The sequence below is a fragment of the Trematomus bernacchii genome, unplaced genomic scaffold (assembly GCF_902827165.1).
Source record: "Trematomus bernacchii unplaced genomic scaffold, fTreBer1.1, whole genome shotgun sequence".
In the NCBI taxonomy this organism is placed as follows: domain Eukaryota; kingdom Metazoa; phylum Chordata; class Actinopteri; order Perciformes; family Nototheniidae; genus Trematomus; species Trematomus bernacchii.
Genome location: NW_022988098.1, coordinates 7,915,092 through 7,928,731, shown reverse-complemented (window position 1 = coordinate 7,928,731; position 13,640 = coordinate 7,915,092). Strand labels below are relative to the sequence as shown.

General features: G+C 39.7%; 1 protein-coding gene and 2 pseudogenes across 1 annotated transcript; 1 reads left to right on the top strand and 2 right to left on the bottom strand.

Annotated features, from left to right (window-relative positions):
* The first annotated feature begins 241 nt into the window (after window positions 1-241).
* LOC117475351 lies at window positions 242-2,380 on the top strand (annotated as a pseudogene).
* A 1,243-nt stretch (window positions 2,381-3,623) lies between these two features.
* On the bottom strand, window positions 3,624-4,907 carry LOC117475350 (erythroblast NAD(P)(+)--arginine ADP-ribosyltransferase-like). The gene is given in 2 exon segments (XM_034121496.1): window positions 3,624-4,352; window positions 4,842-4,907. Coding segments are annotated over 2 exon segments (795 nt in total).
* Window positions 4,908-5,189: 282 nt separating this feature from the next.
* On the bottom strand, window positions 5,190-12,211 carry LOC117475349 (annotated as a pseudogene).
* Between the last annotated feature and the right edge of the window lie 1,429 nt (window positions 12,212-13,640).

The following is a 13,640-nucleotide window of genomic DNA, read 5'->3' as shown; positions in this document are numbered from 1 at the left end:
TCCCGTGGGGCCGGGGCCTTTGACTGACCTTAATGGGAGCCATTTCTTGGCAAGCTGACTACCAATCAGCTAATTCAGTCATCATGAATTTATGTTCTTTAATTTTACAAAATGTCCTGACAAGGATAGGAAGTGAACATCAGCTATGTTAGGGCGTTTTCTCATCTTTTTCATTAGCTTTTTATACTGATATGTGAACATTATCACTTTGATTATGTATTTTGTATGTGTATTTGTCAGTATGGCTGAGGGCACAGTGTCAGTAGCAGAGGTGGAGACCGCCTTCCAGAGGTTTGCAGTCCATGGAGACAGTAAGGCCACAGGGAAGGAGATGAACGGCAAAAACGTTGTTAATCTCTGTAAGGACTGCAAAATCATCGACGGCAAGAACGTCACCACAACAGATGTTGATATCGTTTTCAGCAAAAACAAATAAGGTTTCAGTCCTGATCAACTGTTCACAGCTAAAACAGCCAAGATGAGCATACGCCAACATCGACTGCACAAAAATATGCAGTCACTAATTTATTATTATAAATATTATTTATTATTTCTGTATTGAAACAAATGCATCTATACTAATGTCAGCATGCTAAGAGAGTTGGTAGTTTTGGTCATAAACCAAACTATGGAGCAAATACAAATGTGTACCTGATGACCCCAGGATGCTGGATGGTAGGGTATCATCAAAGTCAATTCATCCTCTGGACACCATGTTTATACTACATTTCATTGGAATCCATGCAATGTTAAATAAAAACATTTCACTACTTACTATTAGATCTGGCCCGCCGGTATATTGCACGCACACCTTCACTCAATCCTGAGGGTTTTCTCAGCTCAGAGCCTGAGCCCAAACATTGATGAACTTGCTCCCAAGATGAGATGCCAAGTATCTGGCTTGAACTAGCATCACAGAGCAGCACACTGAGTTTACATGGATGTTTCCTTCTGCACTTTTTCTCTTGAGACAACAGGGCATGTTTGTTTTTTTCTTTAAGGGAAATAGTTTTTTTGAAGCTGTTGTTGGCCTGTATAAGAAATGAATGCAACTGATTATTTAATGTTTAATGTTGTTTTTATAGGCAATAATTTAAGCTTTGTTAGTTCCAGGTTTAATATGTGCAATAAGTTCATTTCAATAAGTTCTGCAATAAACATTGAACCAGCCCTGCCCTCGACTAGTACCCCTTTTTTATTTTGGCCCACTGTGTATTTGAGTTTGACACCCCTGCTCTATGCAATTGAGTATCTATAGCTACTGTAGCCCCCTTCCTTTGCTAGCCTCATGGCGTTTTAATAATAGGCACAATACATGATTGGTATAATTTCATTACTTTTCTTTAGAAAACATTTGGCACCATTTGTGTTTCCTCAGGGCAAAGTCAGCTTGCGTAATCACATTTGAGCAGTTCAACCAGAACCTGACATATATTGGCTCCCAAACGTTTTAAAGGGAAGAGCAAAGAGAAGTCTCTTCAGCAGCTCTATAGTTGGCAAGGACCCTGCCAACATCGGAGTCACTGTGAGTATTTAATCAGATCTAACCTCCACACACCTCACCTTTCAACATTCAACAATGCAACTGCCTACTTTGCTTTCTCGACACAACCCCCACTAAAATAATCAACCAACAAATTAAGTAAGTTTCAGGCAATAAACTAGAAGGACTTTAATCTTTGTTTGAGTGAGATTTATGAAGTTTGCATATCTTTTAGTTTTAATGACCAGATCTGTGCCATGGCAAAAACAGTCATGTGCATTGTTTTCTGCTAGAGTCATTATTGGTTAAACCACTGGATGGTGCCAAAGCAATATAACAATATCATTTGGTTATTTTGACACTTTATAAATATTGAAATTTGAAATGTGTCTTTAGGGTGACTTAGAAAACCTGTCATGGGACTAGAGGTGAACGATAGCCTCTTGGATAACTCTGGCTCATTTACAGAAATGTTGATTAATGTGCACTGTCCCTGTTAAATAAATGAATAAAATAAATAAATGAATAGAAAAGCTGGGATTGAATTGAATGCGCATGTGTTGTGTCTGATTGATATGACCACTTTGTTAACTCTTCTATTGTTTTTAGAAAGTGGCAAAGGCAGCAGCAGTGGCCAGACTGACCGACACCACAAAGTACACCGGAGCTCACAAGGAGCGGTTTGACGACTCAGGCAAAGGAAAAGGAAAAGGAAAGGTCGGGCGCGAGGACGTCCCAGACGAGAGTGGCTACGTGGGGGGCTACAAGGGCAGCGACAGTTATGATGAACAAGCAGGGGCGGACTGGCCATTGGGAATACCGGGAGTTTTCCCGGTGGGCCGGTACCGAAGTGGGCCGGTCGGACAATTCACTAGCCCCCCCGCCGTTGACAATTGACTAGCGGTACCGAGTTGGGCCGGTCGGCTGGTCGAGTTTCCCGGGCTGATTTTTAGTCCCAGTCCGCCCCTGTGAACAAGTGAAGGATGCATAATTATGCTGACACATTATGGAAACATTGTTCAATAACTTAAAATCAGGAGATGTTAATTTATTTTTTTTATTCCAGGGGAGGTGTGTGGCGCAGTGGGTTAGTGCGTTGGTTTTCAGATCAGGGGGTCACAGGTTCGAACCCCACTGCAGTCAGCATGTCGTTGTGTCCCTGAGACACTTCAGCCCAAATTGCTCCTGTGGGGATTGTCCACAGTATTGAGTATGTAAGTCGCTTTGGATAAAAGCGTCTAACAAGTGACATGTAATGTAAAAAAATTTAATGTTTCAAGAAACCATACTTGCTAAGCTTGTCACATAGCTACAGGACCAAACACTCCCAAATATTCATGGTATGTATTCATATATTTAAATGACAATTACATTAACAAGAGCAACATGTAACAAACTAGTATGTTATCATACTGTACTGATGAAGCTACGGTACAGGACACATCATTTGATAATCCATTTATTTTTAACTTAGTGACATTATGCTGTGATTGTTGATGCAATTTTATTTTCCTCCAAGGTCATGTAAGGTTGAAAGATGTGTAATAATAGAAGTGAATGTGAGAATCTTAAGAGTCATACATTGTAAGAGTATACATTTTATTAATCCTCTCAAACCACATTTAGGATCCTGGAGCTTTTACATTGAAAGTGCACAGTGGTTTCTAAACAAGTGTACAATTTAAACTGTGTGCTATTATACATATTGTCCATAACTCTGCCATACATGACATTCATAGACGTATACAAGTCTTGTTGTATATGCAGGAAATGTACCATTTATTTGAATTTATTTGTAAATGTTAGAGTAAACATTTGAAAAATAAGAACAGACAAGCCACATTATTGCATTTAGCAGTTTAATGACTAGTATTAAGCAGAAGCAGTTATTTTCTTTTGAACAATTACAACAACACAGATCTAAAACGTCTCTTTGTAATTGGACACAGAAAATATACCACGTTGCTAGAGCATTTGATTAAACAAGTCCACAATGATTGATCAAAGTCTGAGCATTAAAATTAATCAGCGTAGAGAAAATGAAGCCATTTTTAACACCGTGTAACTAATTCATTTATGACAAGCTATCGAAGGTTTAAAGATGGACATGGTATTTTCCATTTGTTGGAGCAATACAGCTTCATTTCAAACGCACAGCATTGCAGTTCAGAGAGCTCATGACCCCTGCACTCTCCAAGACAAAGACAACTTCACAATCCTCCAGACCTTCGACCCTTTGACCTATCTCAGTTATCTTGAATGTCTCATAGGGAGGGATGAGAACCTCGTCCTCTGTAGGAATGGCTGAATATTTTTTCAGAGATGTGCCTAAACAGGTCTTAATTTTGAAGCAGGTCTTAGTACCGTAGACCTTCAAGTCTGATCTGAAAGATGTTGAAGTAAAGGAGCCAAACCGAATTATTTGGTTGACTTTGCCAGTAAATAAAACGTTGGTTCGTCTGAAAGTAGAGTGACAGTAGTCGTTGTTATTCAAGATCTGTATGGCAGATGTCAGCAGGTAATGTAAAGAGCGGTATTTGAATGAGGAGGGATCGGGATAGGAACTCCCTTCTGTCCGGACTGCAGTATTAAAGTCCCCGTACACATCGTTAGCTGTGTAAACACAGATTGCCCTAATGTGATCTCTGGTTAGAGCCTTATCCTCTCTCTGATCAAATTTCGATTTTGCACAAGATTCTCCCGCACTCCAGTGTTTTCCAAAATTGTTCACATCTTTTTCTTCTGGAAGGAATCTGTCCTTCACTTCTGTCATCATTTTGTCATTGCAGCCAAAATACATGTCATCAACCGAATCTTCAACCATGCTCAATGGGATCCCCTCTTCGGCCACTTCGGCCTCTATTGAGACCTAAAACAAAACAAAGAGAAAGATGAAAACAAACATAATTAAACCAGCACTGTTAAAACTGTACTGTATAACAGTGTCTCTTTTAGAACCTTATTTAGATGGTGAAAGTTGTCAAATGAGTTACGATTGGGAGCAGGCTTGAGGCTTGAGAGTAAGCTTGAGAGTAAACTAAAATGCATCACTTAGTAAATTATGGTATCCTAGTAACACTGCCACTATAGCACCTGTACACACTCATAGTAGTTCCTTAAGAATACATTTAAAAAAAGGAGACCAATTATACTCATGCAACAAATTCATTAAATTCTGATAATGACCATTTGTCCCAACCACATCGCATAAAAAGGATTATTCAAAAAGATAGAAAAAGTATAAATCAAGTTTTTCCCAGGCTTCCAAAGAACACACTTTTCTAGTTTCACTGGTGAGATGTTTTATACATATATGAACTTGATCTTTAAAACACCCACTTCCACATGCTCTACTCACCGAGTCAAAAGGCATCATCTAGCAAAGGAGTAGACCCAGTGCAAAGATCCACATGTTGCTCTCCATCGCTACAGTCAGGAAATCTGTTGAATCAGATACTCAAAGCAAGTCACAAACAATGAGCTGCATCGTCGTGTGTACCAGTAACACAGATACGTTAGGACAGTGGCATGGCAAATGCAAAAAGGTATTTCAGAAAAATGTTATGATCAAAATATGATTTAAAAGTTAAACTCACCAGCCTTAAGCATGGGAAGATGTTGTGCACTAGGTGAAGTCCTCAGGTCAAAGCATGTGTTCAGGACTCACGGTCAACTTCATATATACCTTCCCTTCGTGATGGGCAGGTCACACATTTCCACACTTACGCCCACATTCACACATCTTAAGCATACGGGAAAACTGTGTGGCGGTGTAGAATAATTGGTGAGTCCATAAAACTGTGCAGCTCAAAATAACTTAAATTAATTGAATTACCATGTCTGTATTTGTCATGTTGAGTGTTTATGCAGATAGTGAGCTGAATGAACACGTAATGTGTGATGCATGCCGTTAAAGATCTCCCTGTTCCTCCTTCATTATGTAAATGGTGTTTGGTGATAATTGTAGCTCATTAAGCTCTTACTCATCTCCTGTTTGATGTTTCCCATTTCTTCAATTACCATTTCCAAACAGAATTCAGATCTTTATTTTTGAATGAATGCAGGACGCTGTTAATGTGACCAAGCTGTGCCCACGTCTTAGTTTAATAATCCATTAAGAGAATCCAGGACGCGTCTCCATAACTCTTGCCATTAACCAGGATCCACGAGGTGCATTTGAATCCATAATTATTACGATGTCTCCAGGTATGAAGTTCCTTTTAATGCGATTCCATTGCTGTCTTTCTTGCAAAAGTGGTAGGTATTCTTTGATCCATCTGGTCCAAAACAAATTTGCTATGTACTGCACTTGTCGCCAGTGGCGTCTTGAGTATGTATCTTGCTGATGGAATAAGCCTGGGGGCAACGAAGGTTTGACCTTGAGCTGCAGCAAATGGTTTGGTGTGAGAGGTTCCAAGTCATTTGGATCATTTGACACTGTAGTTATTGGTCGGCTGTTAAGAATTCCTTCAACTTCACACAGAACTGTTGAAAGGCTTTCGTCATCAAGCGTTTGTTGTTTTGTGATGGATAGCAGAATTTTCTTTACAAGCCGGATTAGTCTTTCCCATACTCCGCCATGATGTGCTCCGTAAGGAGGATTGAAGGTCCATTTCACATCCTTTTGCTGGAGGGCTTGTTCTATTTTGCTCAGATTCCACTCTTTTATAGATTCCTTCAGCTCTCTTTCAGTGGCAACACAATTAGTCCCATTGTCTGACCTCATCTCCAATACTTGTCCTCTTCTGCTGATGAAACGTCTGCAGGCATTAATGCATGAATCTGTATCTAACGAATGAGCTACTTCCAAGTGCACCGCTCTGGTTGTTAGACAGGTAAAGATAACTCCATATCGTTTCACAATGCTTCGTCCTCTTTTCACTTCCAGTGGGCCAAAGTAATCCACTCCAACATATGTGAATGGTGGTAGGTCTGGTGTAATTCTGTCTTTTGGCAGATCTGACATTTTCTGTTCTCCTTTATTTCCATGCATGCGTCTGCACACAGTACATTCAGATATTATTTGTCTGGCTAATGCATTGGCACATGGTATCCAGTATTTTTGTCTTAACCTGGATAACATATGATTCCTTCCACTGTGACCAACTTGTTGATGAATATCTCGAAGTATGGTTTTCGAGACATGGTGGTGTTTTCCAAGAATGGTTGGGTGCTTTGCTTCCTCAGGCATTGCCATTTTATTTAGCCTTCCTCCAACCTTTACCAGTTAATTCTCGTACACTGGATCCAATTTATACAGTGTACTACGTCCTTTGATAGGTTTTCCCCTTTTCAAAGTTTCCACTTCCTCTGGAAAAGACTGTTTTTGACAGAAACACAACACTGCTGCTTCAGCCTTATCCAAGTTATCCTTAGAGAGTGTGAGACCTCTGATAGAGTCTTTAAACACTCTCATCTCCTTCTCAATCAGCTTTATTCGATTTGGTTCTTGTGCTTGAGTAGAAGTAAGTACTTCCTTCCTCTTCTTACTTAAAAGCAGCAAGAGATGTTTTACTTGAAGGAACCATGCAACTGCTCTTTTCAGTTTCCTCCAATCATAGTAGTGATGCACTAGCTTGCTTGTGCCATTTAGGTCAGTTGCAATGGTTGGGTTCACATTGAATTGTTCCTTCTTCACCTCTGGATCATCAGGATAGCTGTCTGTCGTGGCTTCCTTCCTTGTCTTTCCATCAAGCCACTAGACGCCTTAAACAGACAGTTCTAACTTGTTTCTTTCCTTTAAATTACTCACAGTTTGAAGTGTTGCTTGCCTCCGATGGTTAAATGATGTTGCGATGTGTTTGCTCAAAATAAAATAACAAACTTTTGCACATGCAACAAAGAAAATAGGCCTTTACAATATTCAAACGAAATAGGCAAAACTCAAATAAAATAACAAACAACTTAGGTATTCTTTCTTTCTTGATAATGCTTATAACTTCATAACTTAAAGAGTACTTGTACGATTTGTATGTACGTGTACGCGTACGGTTAAAAAACTGTTCCTCAACGGCGTCTCTCAACAGGTTGCCCATCACTGTGGCTTTAGCACAGGCGCCGTGGGAATTGTAGTCCTTTATAGTGCGTTGACGACAGACGTCACAATTAGGTGGTCTTTCTTATAAAATCAAAATACTGGCTCTAACAAGACCCTCACCCTGAGTCTCAACTCCCAGAGTTTTGCAAGCCTCTCCCTGTTCCTTATTTCTATTAAACAGACATTAAGCTTCCCAATGGTGTGGTCTTCGTTTTGTGAAAAATTACCTCACATATTTTGTTGCTGTTGTTGTCTTTTGTGATAGTTAAATTGCTCCTGCTGACTTGAGCCAGCCATTCTTTCCTCCTCTCTGTGTCAGTGGGGAAACTTTACATTCATACTCCTTTCTCTGAGCGCTTGGAGCATCCCCAGGCAGCACAGCAAACCATGGGGGCGACTATATGCCAGGACAACACGGAGGAAAAGGCACAGACAAACTGCACGACATGCTATTCAATGTTTATTGAATTCCATTTAGTTACAATGGATGTTCCTAAAACAACACATTTAACATCATCATCATCATGCTGCGGCTGCTAGTCCTTTGACTCATTGTGCTGTCAGTTGACAATCATTGATAGTCACCTGTCGGTCTCCTGTCCTTTCTGAAAGTCATAAAGAGTACATTAGTCATTTAGATTACGTATGTCCTCAATTACCATGGGATTACTGAAACCACCATGAATGAAAGAAATGGTAGAAATGATTCTAATCTGAATTTTGAAACCTTCCTTCCCATCCCCTCCCTCTAAATATATCAATAAACATTAGGATGTGATGTTCTTCTGAAAGGTAACTCATTTTAAATATAGTTAGACATATTATAGGTCATTTACAATAATAATAATAATAATATTAATATTAATATTAGTAATAAGCTTTATATTTGTATAGCACCTATTACAAGAATTGTAGCCAAACTGGCTTCACAGCAGTTCAATAGACAGATCAGTATAACATGACAGGATAAAAGTAATGTAGAGGAGTAGCTACATTTCAACACATATATCCAGATGAATACATGAAGACTTGTGACTCGGACTTGACTTGGACTCTTCTTAGGTGACTCGGACTTGGACTCGGACTCGAACACAGGTAATGATGACTCGGACTCGACTCGGACACTCCTTGGGTGACTCGGACTTGGACTCGGACTCGAACACAGGTAATGATGACTCGGACTCGACTCGGACACTCCTTGGGTGACTCGGACTTGGACTCGGACTCGACTACGACTCTCCCTTGGTGACTCGGACTTGGACTCGGACTCGAAGAGTGGTGACTCGAGAGTGACTTGGACTCGTGAATTGGTGACTTGACTACAACACTGGGTCCCCCCCAATGTTGACTCTGTGGCTACGAGCGTGTCCACAGCATTGCAGTTCAGAGAGCTCATGACCCCTGCACTCTCCAAGACAAAGACAACTTCACAATCCTCCAGACGTGGACATTTGTTCCGACCTCTGATTATCTTAGTTATCTTGAATGTCTCTAGGGAGGGATGAGAACCTCTTCCTCGTGATCAAAGTATGGATATTTTTTCAGAGATGCGCCTAAACAGGTCTTAATTTTGAAGCAGGTCTTAGTACCGAAGTTCTTCAAGCCTGGTTTGAAAGATGTTGAGGTAAAGGAGCCAAACCGAATTATTTGGTTGACTTTGCCAGTAAATAAATCGTTGGTTCGTCTGAAAGTAGAGTGACAGTAGTCGTTGTTATTCAAGATCTGTATGGCAGATGTCAGCAGGTAATGTAAAGAGCGGTATTTGAATGAGGAGGGATCGGGATAGGAACTCCCTTCTCTCCGGACTGCAGTATTAAAGTCCCTGTACACACCGTTAGCTGTGTAAACACAGATTGCCCTAATGTGATCTATGGTTAGAGCCTTATCCTCTCTCTTGTCAAATTTCGTTGCTGCACAAGATTGTTGCGCCCTGCAGTGTTTTCCAAAATTCTTCACAGATGTTTCTTCTGGAAGGAATTTGTCCTCCACGTCTGTCATCATTTTGTCATTGCAGCCAAGATACATGTCATCAACCGAATCTTCAACCATGCTCAATGGGATGTTGGCTTCTCGTAGAGTGAAGTTAAAACGTATCTAAAATGGGAAAAGAGAGGAAAATGAATAAAAACATTGAACATACAATGATAAACGGGTACTTTGTTACAATCTTTAAAACATTTTTTATCTAAGTGGTGGATGTTATTGCTTTGTGATGCCACACCCACCATTACATATTTTATTGAGTGAACCTAAATCAGTGAATAATGGTAACACTGCCACCTTAGCACATGCTTACACTTGTGCAATATCCCTGTTGCTGTATTGTATGTCCATTAACTATTAAGTTAATGCAAAATGCACTGTTAATGATAATTTGTTCCCTAACCTGTTCAGGTGCATATAGAGGATTAATCAACACAGATATTAAAAGCATAAACCACAGATCACTGCTTCCTCAAGTATCCTTAGGATAAATATTTCTACTATCTTAAGCATGATTTTAAATATAACATTTCACTAAATCTGTAAATTGAAAACCATTCCAGGTGATGACCTCGTGAATCTGACTGAAGCCAAGAGTGTGCAAAGCTGTCATCAAGGCAAAGGGGGACTACTTTGAAGAATCTAAAATAAAAATCATATTCTGGATTTTTTTAACACCTTTTTGTTTAATAGATAATTCCATATGTGTTCTTTCATAGTTTTGATTTCTTCAGTATTCAGAACAAAATAAAAATAAACAAAAACCATTGAATGATAAGGTGTGTCCAAACTTTTGACTGGTACTGTATATAAATCATGCCTAACTTATGTTTTTCTTTAGTGTGATCGGGGAATTATGAAACATAAGAACATATGAAAACATATGTTACCAAAAATGTGCACTTTTTCAATAAATTCATGTAATTTCTGAAGTTTAGATCTTTAAATTCCTTAACAAGGAGAGTGGTTAAAAGGGGTTAATGATAAGATTACATTTATTTTTGTCATTTAAAAAAAAGAGACTCTGGACTATATTTTAGTGTGTCTAATAATAGGTAAGCACAGGAAATGTTCATAAAGGAGTTGTTCCCACAGCTTTCTTCACACCTCCATGGTCTATCACCTGCCTCCACATATATAGCATGACACGTAATTTTTTTAATTGTAGATTAATTCAGTTTGAGGCTATTAAGAATGATGTTGATATAATCCGTTTTTAGTCCAGCATTTTTTTGTTACAATAAATACAATATGTGTTGTGCTTGCTGTTTAAATTGCATTTCTAAAGATTAGAAGTAACAAAGTCATCTTTTTAATTTGTATTGCAAGTATGGCTTTCTTCAAATTTCCCCATTGCACTAAATTTAGCTTCAGTGAGCAAATGTACACCATTACTTAGAAAAGTGTTAGTTTCCTTAGTGGTTTATGCAGCTTTTCCTGACAATACAGAAGATATTGATATAATTATTTGTTACACAAACCTTAACGTAGCTCCTAAAATATGCTACACTTTAAGCTAATCAGAAAAACAAATTAGCCACATCTTTTGTAAACTTTTAAATAAGTTACAGATCTGATACAATTTGATCTTGTCCTCAGCCACATGGTGTCAGTCAGCATTACTAAGTGACAGGTTGTGCAGAAAATAACTCACCAATGCAAAATAAAAGAATGTAAAAAACCTTAAAACATTTACTGTGTTACTTCTTGGAAACCGATGCTGATGTGTCATTTATGTGGTAGCCCTTTGAGAAACCACCACTTAAAAAGAATTGTTATTGTCTTGTGTGAATGTGAGAAAACATGTACGCACCACACCAGGCCCACGTGTGGCTCCGAACACTCGCAACTCTGCATGACAAACCAAGAGGTAGCAAGCAAAAAAAAAACAAGGTGAAAGGATTAGCTGTTTCCAACCTGCTGATAGCCCATCTCATTCACCCTGACGAATGAATGGCAGCTGTAGTCCAGACTCGCACTGGGTCTGACTCTGACAGATATATAGCACTGTCACTGTTTTGAGGGGAGAGCCCTCAGAGCCCGTCCTTTAAATGTTTTAATATACTTCCATGCTGGATCCTGTTCTATTTTACACTCCATTTGTAAGAACATTTACTCAACTTTAAACAAATAATGACAACCATTTGTAACTATGGATATGTGTGTGTAATTGTAAAGCAATGTCACTGTTTGAGGGGAGAGCCATGTAAATGTGGTTCGATAACCCATAACATGATTTAGAATGTTCTCAAAGTATGTCTCTTTTACAGTAAAAATGAATAAATGTAATTCTGATATAACCTGGTATTCTGGCCAGAGGTGGCTCAGTGCATTGACAACACCTCCATCTAGTGCCATCCTTATGTAGACTGATATTTATTTCTTATTAAAGGTCCCATGTCATGCTTTTCCGGTTATTACCCGTCCCCTTGTGTGTTATGAAGGTTTTTCTGCATGTAAACGGTCTGCAGAGTCAAAAACCCTCAAAGTACACCCTGTAGAGAGTAAAACTCTAACACAGAAAAGACCTGTCTATGCTGCCCCAGAACGCCTCGTTGGACATTTCTCTTTTTCTTCCTGGGTTTTTCTTAACTGTGGCGCGCTTACACTGTAGGTGCGCCACGCTTGGGGGGGGGGGTGCGGGTGCTAGTGGAGCCTCACAGATGGGGGGGCTGCAGGCCCCTCAGCACCGCCTCTTCCCGCGTCATTCGCAATGTCTCGCTGTCTCGCTGACCCCACGCAGCAAGCAGGAAATGAACCCAGCTCACACTGTCCGCTCCTCGCAGCAGCGAGCCGCCCAACGTCCCGCCAACACAGCACCCAGACCCCACGCAGCATTCTCATCTGTTTGTCATTACTGGTGTCATTTTCTGGTTGCTAACAAACGCCATTGTAACGCATAAACACTGATGTTCCACTGTAACGGTGGTGGACTCATCAGAACAGAGTGGGCGAGCTGACCAATCAGAGCACAGTGGGCTCACAGGGAGGGGGGGGGCAGGAGCTCCAACAAGGCGTTTAGGACAGAGAGTGAATACACATACTTTACAGAGATGCTGCATGAGAAACCAATGTGAGTTTGGAACATTGAACAATGTAAATCTATTCTAGTAGACCTCAACAATGGAATTATGATCAGTAGAAATGGCCATGTCATGGGACCTTTAAAAACCTTATAAAACACAGGAAGTAAAACCAACTAAAATATTTTTGCTGGAAAGCTTGAGGTTATCAGTTTTGTAAAGCAGGGTCAATAAAAACCTTTGAAACGTAAATTAATGATGAATTTTAGGAAATGGGGTCCACGTTTACATAAAAGCTAAGATACACTTAACTTTAAATTATCAAGTTTTTGGTAGAAAAAAGGTTTTCTTCACAATTTCAAAGTAATACAGGGTAAGTGATCGGAGCAAATGATCATTTTGGTGGTAAAATATTCCCTTATTCCATTGACACGACTATTGAGAAGTTCAAGGTGTGATCCACACGATCTAGAGTACTTTATCCAATGTAATTGAGAACAAAACTCTCTTCTTTAAAAGCTATCCTTGGATCCTTGTTTTCAATTCATGCAATTCAAGAGTGTACACTGGGTTCCTTCAAAAATGGAAAAATATATCTGACTAATATTTAACTTGTGACAGATGTAAATAATCTCCTGCTGCCGGTAATCTGACTCACATGCTTTGGTCTGATCTGAATAATCTGCACATTCTGATGATGCTGACAGTCTCTGACCTGCAGAGGGCAGCACCGTATTGTGTGTGTGTATGTGTGTGTGTGTGTGTGTGTGTGTGTGGTGTGTGTGTGTGGTGTGTGTGTGTGTGTGTGTGTGTGTGTGTGTGTGTGTGTGTGTGTGTGTGTGTGTGTGTGTGTGTGTGTGTGTGTGTGTGTGTGTGTGCGTGTGTGTGTGTAATAAAAACACATTACTACAAAACACAATAAACGACAATAAATTACAACAGATATATCTTAAAAACAAAATAAAAATAAAACACACGGAAAAGTCAGGAGTCGTGCTCCGCTCTAACTAGAAAGCCAGAGAGAAGAAGTGTGTTTTTAGTTTAGATTTAAAAACCCCTAGGGTCTGGGCCGACCTCACATGGAGGGGCAGAGTGTTCCAGAGCCTCGGGCCAG